The following is a 23,262-nucleotide window of genomic DNA, read 5'->3' as shown; positions in this document are numbered from 1 at the left end:
CAGTATTTTTAATTCACATATCCAGTACTAAGATTTTTTAAAATTATAAAGCCAAGTATACTATACAAATATTCTTATTATGTTAATTTGATGAAACACAATCCTTTGAAAGTACTCTGAATCAAGCAAATTCTCATTTGAATAATAAAGTAATTGATAGGCCCATTGAAAATGTACCACCTATATAAGGGATGATTTGATTTAGAGTTGAGGCAGACAGAGATAAAATGATTTTTTAAAAACTATTGCCCATGCTACATGTAATCTTGGGGCTGATCAAGAATTGTAGACAATGGTTTAAAGTGCAGTGCGATGGACTAAGAAAAACATGCCACTTTGGAATTTATTTATTAACCACTAAATTAATATCAGCAAACCACTCTAAGTAAATGAATAGTTCTAAAGACTGTAAAACTAACATTTGTGTACCTCTTATATTGTCTAACATATATTCCAACTTTTTTTTGTTCTTTAGACACCCTATTTTTGGCCATCTAATTGTTGGGAGCCGGAAAATACAGACTATGGTTAGTGTGGATGTCTCTCCTCATTTTACTATTGACAGAACTGTGTTGTCTGGATGGACACATCATTTCTACTTTACTGCGCTGTTCATCATTAAGGGAAAAGGAAGGTGCACTGTTAATTACATCACAAACATTTCTAACACTGAATTTATGATGGGGTTTTGATTGGTAAAATTTTTCCCAAACATAGGGTCAACTTTGCAATTCTTCTATGACTCTAGAGATAGTGTTTTACTGCTGTGGCTCACTTTACATCCATCATGGAAAAACAAAAAGTCCCAGGCAGAGTGGCCAAGGTGAAACAGATTCAAGTAAGTGATGTGAGCAATGGGGAAAACTGCTACTGATGACCATTTCTTTTTCTGTAGTTGACAAATTGTGTTACACTAATAGTAGGCCTAGTTGCAAGCAAAAGGAAAGTCTCGTAAATAAATGATGAACCAAACTCAAAATAAATCCTGCTCAGGGACCCTGTTGTCAGGAAGCTAATCAATGAAATAATCAACAATTAAGAAGTTCAAGTCCTACTGACAATTCAGTAATATCTTGAAGGTCGTTGTAATTGTTGTTAAAATGGTCAGAAGATTCAAGGTCATTTGGTGCTTTTGGGCAGGAGCAGCTGCAGATATCACCCCCCTAGTAAGGTCAACATTTTTATGAAATCTACTTTGAAATAACATAGTAAGGAAGTGGGAAGATGAGAAAAGGGTTCTGGATTGCTAATTTATGCTAACCAAATTCACGAGACAGACCAGAGAGAGATAGACTGAGAGACAGAGATAGAGAGGGGGAAGGAGGGAGAGAGGAAGGAAGGAAAAGGGTGAGAGGGAGAAAAAGAGACAGAGAGAGACAGAGACAAAGAAAGACAGAGACAGAGAGAGATGAGAGACAGAAACAGAGAACAGAGAAATAGAGAGACAAAAAGAGAGAGAGAGACAGAGACAGACAGACAGATAGAAATGGAGACAGAAAGACAAAGACAGACAGACAAAGAGAGAGACAGAGACAGGAGAGAGACAAAGAGACAGCAGAAACAGAGAGAGGAGAGAGATTATTAAGCATTCAACTATGTCAAGTACTGGGCTAAAGTGTTGGAAATACAAATAAAAGCAAAACCAAGAACATGCAGACCAGAAGATCTATATATCAATTTGTTATGAAGATATGTTTTCACAGTGACTGAATTTCCCTATCTGCCTGCCAGGTTACCTCCTACCCAGTATTATGGTACTTGGTAGACTGAATTAATTCCAAGAATTTTTCTTGGTGGGCATGAGATTAGAGCAAAGGAAGTTGGATAGTCTTGTGGGATATTTTTTCCTGTCTGTCCATAAAATGATGGGAGTAGAGCAGACAATTTCTAAAGTTCCTTTCAGATGAATGAGTTTAATTAATCCCAGAGCCTATTCTTGTTCCATTATAGAGTGAGCTTTTCAAATGCCTGGAATATTCCCTTCAGCCAGGAAAGGGACTCTCTCTCCTGGGAAATGATGGATCAACATGAACTCTTATCTTCCAAATCTTTTTCTGGACTCCATGCTAAGCATCACTCTTCTATTTGCATTTATTATTAGAATGTCATAATTTCCATAATTATAGTTCATCTTACCCAATTTTATATTTAGATTTCTGGCTCCTTGAGAAGGTTTTGAGTCTTTGAGACTTCTAAGAGTTAGATTGCTTCTTTAGAGGTGAATCTTATACATTCTATTTGATTCTTTTAGCTTCTATTTCTAGAGGATCACCTTTCTATAGTCACATTGCTTTGGGATATGTAATCTCCTCTGCATTGATGACGTGTGTGTGTGTGTGTGTGTGTGTGTGTGTGTGTGTGTTTGTACAAAAGAAAGAAATAGAATCTTAAAACTACAGGCCAGTGAAACTGATTTTGATTTCTACCAAAATTCAATTTCATGTCATTAAAGCAAGGTAGAGTAGAGTCCTGAATAAAGAGAGAGTCAGCCTTAGAGTCAAAATGAGTTGGGGTTTATCTCCCACCTCTCCTATACATTGTCTCTGTGACCATAAGCAAAGTCACTTAAGCTCTCTGTGCCCCAGGCAATTCTGAGATACATTCAAGCCATGAGAAAACTCAGATAAACACAGATCTGGATGGGAAATAATATTCAAGAGGTGGTTAGTGAAAATTTAGAAAAGAAATGAGTCACAATAAACAGCCAAAATGATTATCTAGAGAATATATCACATCAAACAAACATTATTTCCTTTCTTTGGAAAAGTTACTAAACTTGTAGCTCAGGTGAATGCTATGGCTATAGTCTACCTAGATTTTAGCAAAACATTTATCAGAGCATCTCATGCTTTTCTTGTGGAAAAGACGAATAAGCTGATTAGATCATGCTACAATTTGATGGATGCTAAGTTTGAATTGCTGGTTTCAGAGTAGTCAGATCTTTCTCCTTTCCTAAGTAAGACACACTCGATGTTTATTTCATAAAACCTATATGGATTGGGGACGATAAGGGAATTGGTTCAGAGAAAAACAAAACTAAACTAAAAAAAAAGCAACACTTTTTTTCTCCCTTCCTTCCTTTCAAAAAAAAAACAAAACATACTGGATCTCAGAGGCTGCACTCTACCCCCAGGTAGTGATGTTCTATCATTTGCCATTGCCTTGTCAGGAACAAATAAAACATATTTTACTGATGTGAATTATCCAACTATGAACTTCCCTATAGCCATTTGTTCAGTAGCAAACTGTCTTCAAACATATGAAAGCTAGTTTGGGGGTGGGGAGGGGTGGAATGATTATATGATGTAGTTAGGCTATGGGAATCCAAGCACAAAGCATATTTATGCTATTTGGACTCTAAAATAAACTTTGGGCAGATGGGACTTAGATGCTTAAGGCTGAAAAACATTGACTTTATTTTCATGATTTGTCAGATGTGCTTTATTAAGGAATTGTTTCTTCTACTCTCCTAGCAGTCCTTCATCTGCCCTTCGTCCCCTAACCCAACTCCACCCCCATGTCTCCTTTTATATCCTCCTTACAGTTCTATGAAAAAAAAAACTGGTAAGGAATTAATCACCTATGATAAGGTTGGGTGGAAGGTAGATTTTTCAAAGGTCTTCTAAAAAATGAAGAGAATCAACCGATTATGTTTAATTTCTGACACCTTCTTTAAATATAAGGTTGAATATGGCAAAGGAATGACTTAACATGAGCTATAAAAGGATGGCTTCTTACTCAGGCACATTACTGTGGAACTCAAAGTAGGCGTGTACTGGTATTTTTCATCAAAGAAAATATATAATTGGCATTTAAAACGTAAACAAAAATAACTGAGGATTGTGGCAGAGAACAGCTACATTCATTGGCACATCTAGGGCCTTTGAAGGCACCCCAGCCCAGAGGATCTTCCAAGAAAAAGAGATTTGAGGGCAGAAAAGAGATACAGAAAAGCCTTATGGAAATGAAGAAATGATGATTAGAGAGGAGTAGGGAAGAACCTAGATATTAGTTTTGTATCTGACATTAACAGCTGCTCACATGGGGTACTTATGTGTATTCATAATGAAAGACATCAATAAATAACTGTGAGCTGGCCCCATTTCAGAGTTCAGCCTCTGCTTTGACAAAAGAAGAATACGTCTTACCTCTCTCCATTCCTCGAGTTTGCCCATAAAATTGGTGTCTGTCTGTCTGTCTGTCTGTCTGTCTCTCTTTCTCCCTCTCTCTCCCTCTCTCCCTCCCTCCCTCCCCTATCTATTCATTCATTTGTTCATTTTTTACTTATTTTTGTAGGCTTTCAATTCTTCAGAAGAATGATTAGCTTAAAAATTTTGTATAAGGAAACAGAGTGGAATAAAGAAAAACTGTACTGGAAATCGATCAGAAAATCTTAGTTCTAGTTGGAGTTTTTGCCATTAACTAGTTGTTTAAGCTTGAACAAGATGCTTACCTTCTTGGGTCCTTAGTTTATTCAACTATAAAATGAGCAGACTTAACTAGTTCAGGGGTTCTTAACCTGGGGCCAGTGAACTTGTTTTTTTTAAAAAATGTTGATAACTATGTTTTAACAAAATTTCTTTATTTTTTAATTCTATGTGTTTTATTTCTTAAATTTTATAAGTTTTAAAAACATTATTCTGGTAAGGCTAGGCTTCACCAGCCTATTGGAATAGTCCATGAAACAATAAAGGTTAAGAACCCCTGAAGATGATCTCTGAGGTCCTTTCTGACTCTAGTGCTGCTAAGGGGGTACTGTCTGTAACATGGAATCTTAGACTCTTGATTCAGCAGTATTAATCAATGAATCAATGACACCCAGTAGGGAGGTCTCTACTGGTACACAGCAAGGCTAATTTTATCAACAACTTGGATGAATACATATTAGATATGCTCTTTCAAGTTGTTTTTTGGAATAAATTTGGATGTCACCATTTTTTACATGAGATTACAAAAACCACATTAAAAAAGATACCAACAGATATGAACATTGAGCTGAAACTCACATGATGATATGGAACAACTTAAAACTGCATGCTTTGTTCAAAATATTAACTACTGAAGTACAGGATGGGGGAAACCTGACAGCAATGTTTCATTTAAAAATAGTAACTAGGGGTTATAGTTTATTGTGACATAAATATAAGCTAAAAGAATGACAACATAGCTGCCAAAATTGGGCATTCATGATTACATTTACAGATTGTGGTGGGTCAGGTCAGTCAATAAGCATTTATTAAGTGCCTAATATGTCTGTTAAGTAAGCACTGGGAATACAAAGAAAGACAAAAACAGTCTCTTCCTCTGAGAAACTCATAATCTAAAGGGAAAAAGTACAGGTAAACAAGTATAAATGATCACTATACAGAATAAGTAGTAAATAATCAATAGAGGGAAGGCATCAAAATTAAAAGGGATTAGGAAAGGCTTCCTGAAGAGGGTAGGATTTTATCTGGGACTTGAAGGAAGCCAGGGAAATCAAGAGGCAGAGATGAGGAGTAAGAGAATTGTAGCATTGGGATATTCAGTGAAAATGACTGGAGATAGGGGCAACCAGGTGGTGAAGTGGATAGAGTACCGGCCCTAAAGTCAGGAGGACCTGAGTTCAAATCTGGCCTCAGACTAAACACTTGATACTTACTAGCTGTGTGACCCTGGGCAAGTCACTTAACCCCAAATGCCTAAAACAAAAATGCCTGGAGTTGAGAGATGGAGTATCTTGTTTGAGGAAAAACTAGAATACCAATTTCACTGACTCAAAATGTGACAAATGTAAGGTGTAAGAAGACTGGAAAGGTAGGAGTGACCAGGTTATCAAAAGCTTTGATCATCAAACATAAAATTTTATATTTGATCTTGAGGGTGATAGGGAGCACTGGAATTTATTACATAGGGGTGTAATATTGTCAGATATGCACTTTAGGAAAATTACTTCGGAGGCTAAATGGAGGATGGACTAGAGTGGCGAGCTACTTGTAGCAGGCAGACCAACCAGTAGACAACTACAATAGTCCAGGCATGAGGAAATAAAGGACTCCACAGGAATAGTCGCAATATCCTAAAAGAGAGAGAGGGGGTCATATTTGAGAAATACTGCAAAAGTAAAAGCAATAGGCCTTGGTGTCAGAATGGATATGGGGGCGGGGAGGGTAAGAGATAGTAAGGATTCGAGGATGGCACCTAGGTTGTGAAAATGGGAGGATGGTGCTCCTCTTGACAGTATTTTGAAGGAAGGAGAACGTGAGAGAAAAAGACAAGTTCAATTATGGACATACAAGGGGCTCAGAATAAGTAAGATCACGGACCTATTGGACTTTGCACCGGTTTAACTCCATGTGGAATACTGTGTTCAGTAGTTCTGGGCACCTCATAAGAAGAACGTTGAAATAACGAGTATATTCAAGGGAGGATAACAGGATGGTGAAGTATTGGTTAGATAGGAAGCAGTGGGGTATAGTGAATAGAGTGCTGGCGTCAGAATAAGAAATACTTTGGTTCTAATCCTGTCTCTAACATTGAGCAAATAACTTAGCATTTCAGTTCCCCAGGCAACCCTCTAAAACACAGAGTTTCAGATCAGATGAGTATCTGCATTAGTAAGAAACAAGTATACAAGCTTTTCTTAAGCACCTACAGTGTTCCAGGCACTGTGCTCAGTGCTTTCTGTATACATTATCTTAGTTGATCTTTACAACAACCCTGGGAGGTAGGTGTTTTTATTGTCCACATTTTATACTTGAGGATTTAGTAAAGGGAATTATGTCACCAGGAGTTCACTACAGAGGTGAAATCACAGGTCTACCTCCCTACTCCCAGCAGTTATACCACCCTGTCCAAAAAAGATCACTTAGCTGAGACCCTTTTTTCTAGTAGAAGATCTAAGCAACCATTCATTTTTCACAATGAAAGAGATAGGCAAGAGACTGGTATTCTAGTGGTGCAGGAATGTTATTTGTGACCCTTTCCACCATTTTATACACACACGCACACACACACATACATGCATATATGCCTTGACATAATTAATGGATTTTATTTGAGACAGGGAGATATTAGTTGTTGGTTAGTTGATATTTATGGGCCACAGAGCAGCTGGGTTGCACAGTGAATAAAGTTTCAGGCCTGGAGTCTGGAAGACTCATCTTCCTGAGTTCAAATCTGACCTCAGACGCCTACTAGTTGTATGACCCTGGGCAAGTCACTTAACTCTGTTTGCCTCAGTTCCCTCATCTGTAAAATGAACTGGAGAAGGAAACGGCAAGCCACTTTAATATCTTTGCCAAGAAAACCCCAAATGGGATCAAGTAGGACATGACTGAAAACAACTGAATAACAACATAGGGCACAGGCTATATCCACACCACCATGCTTGTAAGGTAGACTAGCAGAAAAAAGAAAAATGACATTTCCCTTTGGGAATCTATAACCTAGTAAGGGAAAACAAGCATACACAGAGAAACAACCTGAGTGCTTTCTAGGTAACGTATAAATAAGAGTGAATAAACAATGAGCAGATATTCCTTCAACATCTTGGATTAGTGACCAAAAAATAGGACCATTGTGGACTAACTAGTTGGTAATACTGACTATATAAAGTGAACCGTGGAATCTGCTACAGAAAAAAATACAAGGATTTGTTCATCTCAATAGTACGCAAACTTTGTTTCTTGTCCCAAAATGACCATGACTGTATATTTTTCCAGCTTGTTTCTTTTTCTTTCTTAATTTTAATGACTGAGTATTTGAAAAGCTGCTATAATCAGTTAACTAAAACTGTCTGCTATTGTAATGAATTCATCACTGGCATGTCTAGTTTTGGGAGGAGAAGTTCCCTTGCTTTATCCTTGTGAAATGTGAGCAAGTTTGTGTAGTGGAAGAAAATATTGAAAAAAAATAATATCCTTTTTGAGCAATTATTTTCTTTATTCATCATTTTCTAATTTTTTCTCTTGATAAAAATCCCAAAACTTATACCCAACCTAAATCGAGTTGTGTCTCAAGGGTGTGTTCTTCCTTCTACCTCAATTTAAAGGTTTGGCTGAATTCTAGACCACGAGTGTCCACAATCACTTCCTATTTCTATACTCAAGAGAAGTTATTCAGGCATTGCTAAATGATATGAAGGAAATATGGAATCTTATATCTCTTAGGTTCAATATTTTCTCCACTTAATTGACTCACAACTTTGTAGTTCCTGAAAATAGCAATTATTAATTAATCAGTAATCACATAGACAAAAATGATATAGTCCCAGCCATCGAGGAGCTTATATTCTATTAAGAGAAGTGATATTTATATTTTAAGTTTGCACAGAATATATATTAAATATGTGTCCCTGTCATGGATGGGTCACACCTTTCCGACATAGATATGATCATTCCTGGGGATCCATGGAGATCCTAAGACCCAAAGTAGGGCTTTAGCAAACATTTCTAGCCCAGTCAAACTGTAAATCAAAGCCTTATAGGGCCTGAAGGCCCAATTTCCCAAGCAGTCATATTAGTGACTCCCATTTCTATAGTATCATACCATTAATTATGGAAAGTACCCAGATTATATCTATAGCACTATGCAGAGCTATCTGCTCATTCCTCTGTAGGAGACACAGAGCTATCTACTCCAACAAATCAAAGAATTCAAGGCTGGTGAGATGAGTACCTTAAACCATTTATTTCTGCACTGATCAAGGTTGTTTAACCCTAAATTTTTGAATCCTACTTGTTCTTTTTTTTTTTTTTTTGGTGAGGCAATTGTGGTTAAATGACTTGCCCAGGGTCACACAGCTAGTAAGTGTTATGGGTCTGAGGCAGGATTTGAACTCAGGTCCTCCTGACTCCAGGGCCAGTGCTCTGTCCACTGCACCACCTAGCTGCCCCCCTACCTGTTCTTTTTCCCTAGGGCAATGGTATCAAGCTCAAATACAAACCAGATACATTAATCCTCATATAAGGATCCCATCAGCCACACATTAACTTAGTTTTAAAATGTAATATTATCTATGTTTTCTTGTATTTTATTTAGTTTGTTAAATGTAACCTCTGGCCCAAAGCCCATTGATATAGGACTCTCTCCTTATTGATGGAGATGAATGATCTGCTTTGCATGGGTGGGTGGACAGAAGGAAGAGTTGGCAAGAAGAGAGAGAACTTCAGTCTCAGCCTATCCCTGTACAGTCCCCTTTGAGTCCTCCTTCAGAACTCTTCAGGGCCAGTCGCTTTTGGGAGTGGTCAAGTTTCAGTTCTTCTTCAAGCATAAAGTTGGCCTCCAGCTTTGAAAGAAAGGATAAAAAAGGCCAACCTCACATCAGGTTGCTAAAGAAAAAGACTCTGGAAAGACATGAGAGGAGGATGCAGTCTCCATCATGTCCCTATTCCTAGTTTCCTACTCGAGAGATCTAGGGAATTATCTTTTAGGTGAGATCCAGGATGCTCTCTCTTGGTTGAAATGAGTTATCTTAATCCCAAAGGGAGAGCTCCTTCACTCTGCATTGTTGAGCATATATTCTCTTATGTGTACCTTTTCTGATTTCTGTTTTGTGACCAATTTGGACAAATGGGTTTCTTTGCTATTCTCTGTGTACGTTTATTGTGGAATTAATATTTGGTTGGAAAGGGGTCAAACCTTGGAAATAGAACTCGGCGTCCTCCTTGCCCCAGAAGTGTCTATAACTTTAAGTTGTATATATTAATTTCTGTTTTTAAGAGATAGTGAATAGAATATACCACATAGTCAGGAAGACCTATCTTCAAACCTTTGGTCAGATGCTTATTATATGTTGTGTTACTCTGGTCAATTCACTTAGTCCCATTAAGATTTAGCTTTAACATAGAAAAATGAGAATAATGATACCAGTTTGACAGGACACAGACAGACAGACAGATAGATATATAGATAGATAGATACATGGATGGATGGATGATAGGTAGGTAGGTAGTATATCCATCTTCGCAAACTTTAAAATGCTAGATGAACGTCAGTTGTTATTATTATTTCCCCCACTAATTTGGATAATAAGGTTTGGAGGTAGGTCTCATTGTACCTATCCAGGCTTATTACACAGTATTTCCCTTCACTCACCCTAGTGCTCAATAAAAGTAGACTTTATTTTGTTCCACCTATATGGAGAGTTCATTTTCCATCTCTGCACATTTCTGCTGCCTATCCTTCAAGCCTAGAATCTACTCTCTCCTCATCATGCCTCTTAAAATCCCTAATCTCCTTCACACCACTTTCTACATAAAACCTTTCTCATTCCCAGTTGCTGGTGTCCTCCGCACAAAAGTCACCTGGTATCTCTTTTATACATGCTTATTTAGGCATATGTTGTTTTTCCTGGTAGAGCAAACATAGATACCTTGAGGGCAGAGTTTTTTTTCACTTTTGGTTTTGTATCCCTATTGCCTAGAATATCACAGTTGCTTAATAAGTGCTTATTGATTATTTGGAGATGAAGGGAGCTTTAGAGATCTTTTGGTCCAGTTGGTCTCCCTTTCGCCCTTACAGATGAATACATTAAGGTCCAAAGAAGCTAAGCAACTTAGGTAAGGTAATATCAGTAGTAATTAGCAGAGCTGAGAATTCAATCCCCAGGCTGCAAATTTCATGCTCTTTGCCCTCTCCCATGCTGCCTCTGTATTAAAATTTGCGATATGTAGGCTTAGAGAATAACCCCCTTATTCAATTCAACAAACTTTTATTAAGTTACCTACTATATGCCAACATTTAGCATAGTGCCTAACACATGATAGACACTTAAATGCTGGTTGATTGACTTCTATGCACTATGATGACTTCTGAGGATTTATTGTTATTTAGTCATTTTAGTCATGTCTGACTCTTCCTGATTCCATTTGGGGTTTTCTTGGCAAAGTTACTGGTTGGTTTGCCATTTCCTTCTCCAAATCATTTTACAGATGAGGAACTGAGGCAAACAGGGTTGAGTGACCTGCCCAGGGTCACACAACTGGTAAGTCTGAGGTCAGAGTTGAATTTAGGTCTTCCTGACTCCAGGCCCCAGAGCTTTATCCTGTTGCACCACCTAGCTGCCCTCTTTCTTCTTATAGAACAATGTATAAGAACACTATGGATGGTTCCGCACACTTTTTTTTGCATTTCAAAAATAATATCTCCACTAAGCAGATGTAGGTAAAGAAAATAATGTATACTCTTGTCATTGCTAAGATACATTATCCTACATTCTTTTCTTTCTCTCTCTTTCTCTCTTTCTCTCTCTCTTTCTTTCTTTTTGTGACTTTCCAAGCAAATTCTGGTGCAAGTACCCATTAATACATAATACTGTGGCAACAGTCTTAACTGGGTTTCAATTTTCAGCTCATATTGTTTGGATTGAAATCTCTTCATTGGTTTCCCGGGAAACTTCCAATTGAATTTTAAGGTGTGTCTTACAGATTTTAAGGCATATAATCACATTGGAATGAAGCAATTGTAATTGGCTTCTGTTATGTAATCCTGTCATCTGAGTCTTCAGAGTTAGTAAAGATTATCTAGAATATAAAGTGTTGTTGCTTTATGTAACTTCTATATTTAGTGTTCCATACACTATATCAAGAGAGGTGGCATGGTGTATTCAATAAAGGGCCAGTCAATGTCAGAAAAACATTGTTCTAGACTTGCTTCTAATACATGCTAGCTGCGTTGCCATGGGCAAATTAATTTACCTCTCTGCTTGGTGACCTGTATCAATGCAGTGAATTTCCACACCAGGGATTCTTTATACTAATGGAATCACAGGTCAGAACTACAGGTCTGGACAAACAAAACAAAATAAAAGCTGCATCACATATTGTAATCAGTCTCATTTTATTTTCTGTATTTTGCGTATATGAAATGCAGATATTTTGCAGATTTTTTAAAGTGATAAACAGTGTATAACTACAGCTCAATCCCAAATTAGAGCAAATAATAAATCCCATGAAGTGATCACATTTATTGAGTTCACATTATATGAAATTATCATATAAGCAAAATACAGTCATTGGTTCTAACCTGATGGAAATATGCAGTACAAATTCAAATAATATGACATTGGTGTATACATTTTTACATTACTAGACATCTCATTGCCCAGAATCTATATGTGTGGCATAGAGATGAGAAAAGAGAAAATAATGAGACTGTACTAAAAGATGCATCACTTCAATAACATACAAGAGGTGAGTCTCATTATATTCTACCATGGCCAATATTGTACATCTAGAATACTGTGGTCAGATTTGAGTTCCAAATTTTAGGAAAGACAGAAGTTGGGGAGCATCAAGATGAAGGAAACCAAGATGGTGAAGAAATCTTGAGACCATGTCATATAGGGAATGTTTGAAGGAACTGGGGACATTTGTAATAGAGAAAAGACGACTTAGTGGGAAACTGATTGCTGTCTTCAAGAAATTAAAGGGATTCATGTGGATTAGACTTATTCTGCTTTTCCAAAGCATGCAGGTAGAAAGCTATAGGTAGGTGAAGAGAAACATAGAAATTATACTCATATTATATGTGTAAATATATGTGATGTGTACTTGTAACATACATAAGTTATTACTATAAAGGCCAGAGATTCATTCTGCAAACCATGAACACAATCACTGATTTATACACATAGAGAAAGAGAAGTTTTAAATCTATGGAGCATATTTCTTTAATGATAGAGAGATTTTCTTTTGGGAATCTCATAGTTTTGTTCAGATACCATGCTTAAGTCTGTCAGTGAGAAAGAAAAATATTGCTCGATTTTGGAATATGAAATTAATTATTTTGGATGATTACATTTCAGTGGATCATCCCTAGCAGATCCAGGAGGAGAATGAATGATTTATCTGAAGCAAGGGAAGGCAAAACATATTCAGAGTGCTTACCTAGAGAAGAGATGAAGGCCTGAGGAGCTAGGAATTTTGCATAGGCATTGCAAACTCTGTATGTCCCAAACAGAACTAATTATTTTTTCCCTCTTAGTCCATCATTATTCTTTAATGGGTTCTATTCCCTCAAGGGCATCATCCTTCCAGTCATGCATGTACAATATTACAGTCATTCTCAACTTCTCACTCACACTCACCTCACCCATCTATCCAATCAATTACAAATGCTATCAATTCTACTTCAATATCTCCTGTATCAATACACTTATTCCACCCACACAACTACTACCAAAATCAGACACTTATCATCTCTTACCTGTATTATTTCAATAAGTTTCTAATTAGTCTCCCTGCCTCAAGTCTCTCCTATCTCCAGTTTATCTTCATGCTTCCAAAAAATGATTTTCTGCTCAGTCTGACCATGTGCCTCTACCCAATAATTCCAGTGACTACCTATAATAGTTCAAATATAGACTCTTCCATTTAGCATTTAGACATTTACATCCTGCCTTCAACTTTCCTTCTAGCTTTAATATACATTATGATCCAGATAACATGGCCTTCTTGCTCTTCCTTATGCATGACACTCCATTTCCCATCTTTATGCCTTTGTACAGACTACCTCTCATGCCTAGAATTAATTCCCTCTTTACCTTCACCTATTAGAATCCCCAGTTTCCTTCAGTTAGAATCTCCAGTTTCCCTCAGAGCTCTGCTCAAGCACTATCTTCTACAAGACGACTTTCAAAAAATTCCCTATCACAAAAAAGGGGGGGCAGCTTGGTGGCATAGTGTATAGAGCACCGGTGCTGGATTCAGGAGGACCTGAGTTCAAATCTGACCTCAGACACATAACACTTATTAGCTGTGTGACCTTGGGCAAGTCATTTAACCCCATTACCTAGTCAAAACAAACAAAAACAAAAAACAAAAAAAACTTCCCTATCTTCCAGTGCCTCCATCCTCCTCAATTATTTTGTATTTTTTTTAATAGAGAAAGGAAGATATATGCATTGTCTACCTCAACAGAATATAAGCTCCTTGAGGTCAGGGCCTATTTTATTTTTATCTCCCCAATAACTGGTCCATAGCAAGTACTTAATAAGTGTTTGTTGATTGATGTGGCTAAGGAATCCCCACACTTCTACTCCTCTCTGCTATTTTTATGCATCTCTTAATGGACATATTAATTTGATGATGAATCCAAGAGTGGTCTGTCATATTCATAGAGAAATAAATACAATAAACAAATACAAAGTTCTCTCTCTCCTCTGTCATTTCTCTTCCTCTCTGTCTTTATCTACAATTTCTCTGCAGGATGTTACAATTTATTCCCTCTTTCCCATTATAGTTTTAAAGCATCTCTAGGTCCACTTAACCCTCTTCAGACCCATTTTTCTTATAGCTTTTCATATAAGATACCCTGTGTTCTTATTCATGAGAATTAAATGTGAAAATTAAGGATAAATGTACAATAGTCACCTCAAAACTTACTATGGGAGAAAATTATGAAATAAGGTAATATTAATATTTCTGACATGAAATACCATGTTCACATAGCAGCTGACCAAACAATACATTGTCCTTTATACTCATTTTTCAGCATCTCCACTGCAAGATATAAATCAAGATAGTTTTTCATGTTGGTAGCTTCCAGGGTAATGATTGTTACATCCTAGATACAAGATCTCTGATTGTAAATCGTTATTTCTGTAAGATTTAAGCCACTTCAATTAATTATTTAGAAAGATATGTTCTTCTCTATAATTAGCAATAACAATCAGAATTTGTTTCCCTAATGGCTCTCATATAATTTGGATTTTAAATGATTGTTTTTCTGAGACTTTGTTCCTTGCCAAATTCACTTGCACTGATGGGGCACTATTGTGAGGGTTCTGTCCGTCAAGAAGGAATCATCCTTAGGCTTGGGATGAAAATCATTTTAGAAGGTTATATATTCTTTAAAATTAAATAAGTCTTTAGTAATATAGTCTTCCTTTGTTCATCTTTTCTGAGTACTCATTAAACCTGAGAAAAGACAGCCCAATTTGAAAAAAAAAAAAGGCCTATTGTATCAGTCTTTTTAGTAAGTTGTAATGCCTCTGACAAAAGGGATCCAATAAAGAAATTAAATGATTTGAATGATGTCTTTTTTTTAAGAACAGGGGTTATTGTAACTGGGCTGTTGAGTTGAATGTCATTTACCAAGGATAGGTAACCTTTTTCTGGATTTAAGTAGCTAGATATACACTCAAATTGTTCAATCAATAAAAAAAAACAAAAACAGAAATAAAAAAAACACTTCTACTCTGTCTCCCTCTATTTCACACATCCCTTAATGGGTATAGTAATTTGATAATGAATCATGGGGTTATTGTACTCCAACAGGGTTTTGTCATATTCATAGAGAAGTTTCCATTCTCTCTCTCTCTCTTTCCTTCTCATCTCTCTCCTTTCTTTTTTTACCTTCTCTCTCCCTCTCCCCCACTCTCCCTCTCTCTTTGACCTATAATTTCTCTCCAGAATTTTATAATTTATTCCTTATTTCCTATTATAGATTTTAAAAGTATCTCTAGTTCTACTAAACCCTCTTCAGACCTATTTTTCTTATAGCTATTACTTAGATTTGTGCTAGGGAAATGGAGAAATTCGGAATTCATGATTCCCACTCTGATACTGGTCTCTTATTCTTCTCTCTCAGGGAATTGATTCACATATAATTTTTTTTTCCTTCTCTCTTTCCCTTGGGAAGCTGTTCCTTGATGCCCTGATTATAATAAGTAACCATCATGTAACATTTTAAGGTTTGTAAAGTGCTTCAAACAGATTATCTGATTTGAGCCTCACAAAAACCTAGGTAGGTAGCTTAGGTTAGCTTCTAGAGGTATTAATATCTCCATTTTATAGATGAGGGCACTAAGGCTTCCATAAAAGAATTGCCCATGGCTACACAGTTATTAAGTGTTAGACATCATAATTGACCTCAGCTCTTTCTGACTCTAAGGCCGTCTCTTTTTATACTACACTATGCTACTTCAAATGCTGATAAGACTGGATAATGATCAGGAACTTAATGTCTTAGGGACTGAAAGGAATGTGAAAAGTTTATTCTTCTAGTAGTATATAGCATTAGGGGCAACTAGGTGCACAGTGGATGGAGCACTGGACCTGAAATCAGAAAGACCTGAGTTCAATTCATTTCTCAGATACTTACTAGTTCTATGACCCTGGACAAGTCACTCCATCTGCCTCAGTTTCCTTCTTTATAAACCAGGGTAATAATAACACCTACTTCACAGGGTTGTTTTAAGAACAAAATGAGCTAACATTTGTAAATAGCTTTGCAAACCTTAAGGAGCTATATAAATGTTGTTGTTCTTATTATGCCCATTCTAGTGAAAAGGTACCAAGATTATTCTTAAAAGATCTCTAGATTCCTAAAAGATATTCCAGGAAGAAATAGGAATGGTTACTTCTCCCTGCATCATTACATGAAAAAAGATATGCGGCTTCATATCAGCTATAGAGATAAGGAAGAGAAATCCATTTATTTCGCAAACCATCAGGAGCTAGAGTAGCAAAGCAAAAAAGGCATCATTTAATAGTATGGCTTTTCCAGCTCTGCTACCATCTAGTTGAACATCCTTGAGCAAGTCACATCACCTCTATAAGTATCAGTTTCTGTATTTGTAAACTGAGAAGGTTTGTTTCGGTGAACCCTTAAGGTCTATTCCTGCTCTGGAATTCTATCATCTAAATTTTTCCCAGTTCTTGTCTAGCATTTACACTATATTTAAAAAATATTTCTTGTTGCATGGCATTTTCTATGGGGTATGTATACACTGTAATAGATTAAATCCACATATACATGCAAATGAATGGAAATTTGGACAAGAAGTTAACTATGTGGAACAGCCACTGCTCTCTTTGGTGAAATAGTTTCTTTTTTTGAGGAATTACTCTGGTAATGTATTCTGTGTTGTAAATGTGCCAGTGTTTATCATTGAAGACAGGAGTGCATAATATGAGGGACTATCTGTGTCTCAAGCCAAGGGCCCAGTCTGCATGGCTCAGTGGAGAAGCCAGCTGCTGGCCCTTATTGAGTTCTTATTTCCTAAATTCTGAAGTTATCAACTACTAAAGAAAAGAAAAAAGCACTAACCATTCTAAGCGTGGTAGTCACAGAGGTGTGCTGTTCCTACAATTGCTATGTAGATGTTTAAGGGAGAATTATTGAGTAAAATGTTCTAATTCTATCCAAGTCTGTCAGATGATGAAAGTATTATAGAATACTTGAACAGTTTTAGTTGAATATCATGAATGGACACTGATTTTTATAAGCCTGTGAAAAGGGAAGGGCAAAATGTAGAGAAACAAAAGATATGTGGAAGTGATACCTAAAGTGTAATTGCATTATACAGACACTTAATTTTGAATGCTGAAATATGAAGGTCTGAGCTATAGTAAAAAAAAAAAAAAAGAAAGAAAGAAAGAAAGAGATTTTATGGCTTTTGTTTTTGTTCAGTCTTTGTAGTCATGTCTGACTCTGTGATCCAATTTGGGGTTTCCTTAGCTAAGATACCAGAGTGGTCTGCCATTACCTTCTCCAGCTCACTTTATAGATGAGGAACTGAAGTAGTCAGAGGTTAAGTGACTTGCCCAGGGTAACACAGATAATAAGTGCCTGAGGCCAGATTTGAACTCACGGATATTAATCTTGGCTTTAGGCCTGACACTCTATCCACTGTTATTAAGTGACAATGAATATATATCTTGTTCTTTCTTTAGTTCAATTTCCCCATCTATAAAAATGAGGGAGGGATAAATACCTCTACTTATTAAAATTAATAAGGATTAACATGCTCCTGAGAATCAGTAGGGTATAGAGCAATAGTTCTCAACTTTTTGGTCTCAGGACCTCCTTATACCCTTAAAAATTATTGATAACCCCAAAGAGCTTTTCTTTGTATAGGTTATATCTATCAGTATTCACTTTATCAAAAATTAAAACTAATATTTTAAAAATACTTCTTTAGTAATTCATTTTTAAAATAATAAAATCATTATGTGTTAACATAGTGACATTTTAAACAAAAAATATATTTTCCTAAACAGAAAACAAATTAGTGAGAAAAGTGGCATTGTTTTACATATTTTTTTTCAAATCTCTTTAACATCTGGCTTTAACATAAGCTTGGTTCTCATATCTGCTATATTCAATTTGTTATAATATATTGTTTTAGTTTAATTATATAAAGAAAATTGGACCTCATGATAGATTGTTGGAAGAGGAAGGAACATTTTAATAGGCAAATAATGTCTTTATAAAATTATTTTGACCTAGCTGACCCCCATAAAAGATTTCAAGGACATCTAGAGACCCTCAGACTATACTTTATAGGAAAGAGATAAAACCTTCCACGTGGTAATAAAGTCAAAGTTATGGAGATCTGTGTTTAAGGGCTTCCTCCAGCACTTAATGACTACATAACCTTGGGCAAGTCACTGAACCTATTGGTACCCAAGACAATACTCTAGAAATAGAAGTTGCAGATCAAGTTCTGATTTGAATTGGTAGAAGGAGTTTACTGACTGGTTATTTCCTGTGCTACTGAAATCATGGATTGGGGGGAAATTCATCAAATTTTATTTTTTTAAATATTCATCATATATTTTAAGAGTCTTATCAAGTTTATAACTTTGAGGTGAAATTATTGTTATTATTAATTATCAGATCAAGTTGTATTTGAATCTATTGAATAAGAGGAGAACTATATTTATCATCCTTATGACTGTGGAGATATAGTTACAGTTAAAATTTTTATTTCTGTCAAAAGACTATTATGGGGGTGACCTTCAAATACATTGAGATATGTCTGTTCTGGCATTCATGAACTTCATAGCTCTGATTGGGCTTTAATAGTTCAAAACAATTACAATTTCATTCATCTATGTGCTCCCTCCACCAATATAGATTGAAACCTTCTTATACCTCAAGGAGTCCCTAACTCCATGCCTTTGTAGGCTTTCCTCCATGTCAGGAAAAAATGTCTTTCCTCACTTTTACCTCTTGGAATCCTTAATTCTTCTCTTTACTTTTTTTCTTTATTAATTAATTTGTTTTGATTGATCAACAATCATTTCCATAAGCTTTTGGGTTTTAAATTTTTCTCCCCTCCTTCCCTCCTTCCCTCCCCAAGACAATGTGCAATCTGATATAGGTTTTACATATATATTCCTATTAAATATATTTTTACATTAGTTATTTTGTAAGGAAGAATTAGAACCAAAAGGAACCACAAGAAAGAGAAAACAAAACAAAACAGAAGAAAAAAATAGCAAATAGTATACTTTGATCTGCATTCAAACTCCATAGTTCTTTCTTTGGATGTGGATAGCATTTTCCATCGTGAGACCTTTGGAGATGTCTTAGATCCTTGCATTGCTGAGAAGGGCTAAGTCTATCAAAGTTAGTCATTGCACAATATGGCTGTTACTATGTACAGCATTCTCCTGGTTCTGCTCACTTCACTCAGCATCAGTCCATACAAGGCTTTCCAGGTTTTTCTGAAGTCCCCCTGCTCATCATTTCTTATAGCACAATAGTGTTCCATTACATTCATATACCACAACTTGTTCAGCCATTCCCCAATTGATGGGCATCCAATTTCCAATTCTTTGCCACCACAAAAAGAGCTTCTATAAATATTTTATATTTGTATAAAAATTATATATAATATGTATATATTTATGTTATAAAATATAATTGTTTATAGCATTATTATTATATAAATATATTATATTTATAGAGCTAGAAAAAATAATAACAAGATTCATCTGGAATAAAAAAAGGTCCAGAATATCAAGGGAACTAATGAAAAGAAATGTAAGGGAAGGTGGCCTAGCTGTTCCAGATCTTAAACTTTATTATAAAGCAGCAATCATCAAAACTACTTGGAATCCCTAGTTCTCTTCAGAGCTTAGCTCAAGGATTACCTCCTACTGGAATCCTTTCTTGATACTCTAGGTGTAAGTCTCCACTCCACTCCACTCCACAAATTAATTTTCAATTAGGTTGTACATATTTTTCTTTACTTATCATATTGATGCTATTTCCTCTAAAAAAAAGGTAAGTTCCTTGAGAGCAGGGGTTACTTTTTTCTATACTTCTGTCCCCACTAATACTGTGCTTTGAGCATAGAAAATACTAAATAAGTTTATTGAATTGAATTCATGAGTTGTTAAGGCTAAAGCAATTAATCATCTGTAGAATAATTCAACATCTAGCCTGCTGGTGGTGAACTTCTCTGCACTAACTTAGCTTGCTGCCTGGATGAGACACATAGTTCATGATTAGGCCCATCGTCAAAAACTTTGCATCTTAATAGGATCCAGTAAACAGTTTGCTGACATAGCCTTGAAAGTCCAGAGATCCCTCTGTTACATGATGAGGATATTAGGAGCTTAATATATGAATTTATTGAGTTCAACAAGCATATATTAAGCATTTTGATAAAGAAAAGATCTTGGGACCACCCTTCTCTGTTTACCAATCCCAAAATACCAAATATTATAAATTAATTACATCTTGTAGCCAAATTGATAATGTACCCATGGAAGAACTGGAAAAGTAACACAAAAATATCAGCGATAAAAGCTATATTCCATAATAAGGGAGAAGAAAATTTTGAAGAAAACATGAGTGTTATCATTATATGCAATGGGGATATATTATATGTAATGGGCATACATTACATGGGCATATAATGCTTAATTATAGTATTATAGATATCAATCTGGAGGGGACCTATGAGATCATTTAGTCCAGCTTTTTCATGAGAAAACTAAGAGATTAAATGCCTTGCCCAAGGTCACAATTACAATAAGTAGCAGAGTGAGGATTCAAACTTATTTCATCTAACTTCAAATCCATTGTCCTTTCCATTAAATTAAAGTGTACATATTTCATTCAAAAACATAAAGAATCACAAATTTATCTTTCCTGTTTCAGACTGTTCAATAGCCAAGCTACTAAATGAAGTCTATAGGTGGGAGTTTTTTTCACTGATTTCTAAGAGTAGGAAGGTCAATCTTGTGAACTCAAAATGATTATTCTAAGAAATGAATATTAAATTACTTAAATTCTGAATACTTCAAACATCTAAACATCTGTACTTACAACATCTTGTTTGCTTTAGAAACTCATTTTAATGGGTAGCTATGGAAATATATACTTGTATAGAAATTTATATACACACATACATACATAATTTGTGTGCATATATGTGTATTTGGCAATGAATATCTCCAAGTTATCCTGGCTGGACTCTAAACCACCTATACCCAGCCGTTACTAGGCCCATACCGAAAGCCTTTCCATTTTTGGTGTAACTTGAAAGATTTTGTGTTGTGCTGGCATCATCTACAAGACCATAGAGCTATGTCCACAACATGACAGGGTATCATAGTAGAATTTTCACCTAACAGATGACAATATTTACAATAAAAGAAGATTCAATTCTCACTCAAAAGAAAAGAGAACTCATTTTACTGAATAAAAGACTCAATCTAGCCTGTCGGTGTATAGAATTCTGGACTTCAATCAAGAGGACCAGGATTTAAACATTGCTTCTAAAACTTACTGGATGCATGAACATTGGCAAGTCCCTTAAATTCTATGAGCATCAGTTTCCTCATTTGTGAAATGTAGATAATAGTATTTGTAGTATTTAACTTTCCTTGTTGTTTCAATGCTCAAATGAAGTATGTATATAAATAACTTTGCAAACTTCAAGGCATACTCAGAAGATGACAGTGATTAATAACGATTATACTGAGCAGTATTGTCATTCACTCAACAACTATCAAGCAAAATATTCTACTTTTTTCAAAGTATATTTTTTGATGCTTCATTCAGGTCTAAGTTCTCAAATGTTATTCTGGGGGAGTCCAAGCTCTGATAGGCTTTACTTTGCTGGAAAGACTTTGGGTATAGTATCAGAAGCAGATTATATGGAAATATGATAGAAAAGGAAACAGAAAGTGTTAAGAACCATCCAGGTTTTAGGCAATATGTATCAGATCCTTGAACAGAAACCAATGAGTGAACATATTATTAAAGAAACTAAAGTATATCTTCACCTCATTAGAAAAACCAGAAGACAGAAATTTCATACAGATTAAAAAGATGACTCCTGGGTTCTTAGGGAGACAAAATAGTTGATGGAGTCAGTTGTATCATAAATCAGAAAGCAACAACAAAAAAAAACCATTATAAAGTATATCTCAATTTGTAGTGTTCAAGATCATTATTTGCAAAAAATACTATTATGAAAATAATTGCATTTTATGCCTCAACATTTGATAGAGAGGAAGAAGAAATTTAAAAAAAACTCTATAAAGACCTCCATAGCAAATTTAAGTCTAAGTATGTTAATGTTCAGCAACTTCAATTCAAATGCCAATATAATGGGGAAAGGCAAAAATTAGGTTAGAAAATGTTGTTTTGGAATAAGAAATGTGAGAAGCCAAATGCCTTTTGATAGTACAGAAATCTTATATGTGTATCATGAATATATTATTATAGAAAAGATTAAGGAAGCCCTAGATATAATAAGCATGAGATTCATAAAACATTAAATTGATTATATTTTAACAGACAGGAAATTATTCATTACTAATCTGGGAGCCATTTCTGAATTAATTGTTTTTTTTAATAGACTATAAGTTTGGTAGAGTAATAAGAAAAAAAATGAGAAGAAAAAAATATATATGTTGTGAATTTAGAACAGTTCCAACTTGACATTTAAAAGAACAGCCATGCTGAAAAAAATGTGAACTAGTTAGAGAAAAGGACATAGAAATAAATTATGAAAAATTCTTAAGGAAGTTTAACTGATTCAAATCAGTTCTCATAATGAGGAGTGCAAAAGAGGCTGATAACTGCTTAATCCAGCAAATACTTGATCCTATTGCCAAGTGGAGAGATGTGATGGCTAAAGGCATTACTGCATTAAATATTCATTTGTAAAATCCTATTGTGAAAAACTGTGTAACATCTAAGAAGGAATTGGAAGAAGGAAAATTAACACAGAAAATCCAAGAGATTTGTAAAGACATTTTATAACCAACACTTTTCACCATCAAGTCAGTGAATGGGATTATTACATTTGTAATCTAACATCATAGCCTTAAATATGTTCTTTGAGGAAGTAGAAATGGTATTGAAGCAGACAAACTTGAGAAAAGGATCTGGACTCAACCAAGAATACACAGAAGAGGTCTGCACTAAATGTGACACCACTTTGAGAGCATCGATGCGTCAGTTCCCAAGGTATATGAAAAAGGGGAAGATATAAAAAAAGTGGGAAAAACTCATATTACATTACTA

The 23,262-nt window shown here is 35.5% G+C and overlaps 1 protein-coding gene across 1 annotated transcript in view; it reads left to right on the top strand.

Moving 5' to 3' along the window:
- The window catches only part of LOC114049867 (regulator of G-protein signaling 7-like), a 633,475-nt gene that overhangs the window by 483,967 nt on the left and 126,246 nt on the right, over window positions 1-23,262 (top strand). Inside the window, exon 6 of the mRNA XM_027871311.1 lies at window positions 476-527. Coding sequence (XP_027727112.1) covers window positions 476-527 — 52 coding nt within the window. The remainder of the gene's footprint in view (window positions 1-475; window positions 528-23,262) is intronic.

This window comes from Vombatus ursinus, unplaced genomic scaffold (assembly GCF_900497805.2).
Source record: "Vombatus ursinus unplaced genomic scaffold, bare-nosed wombat genome assembly UNPS02014798.1, whole genome shotgun sequence".
Classification (NCBI taxonomy): Eukaryota; Metazoa; Chordata; class Mammalia; order Diprotodontia; family Vombatidae; genus Vombatus; species Vombatus ursinus.
Note: the sequence above shows the minus strand (reverse complement) of the source record. Positions and strands in the feature narration are given on the sequence as shown.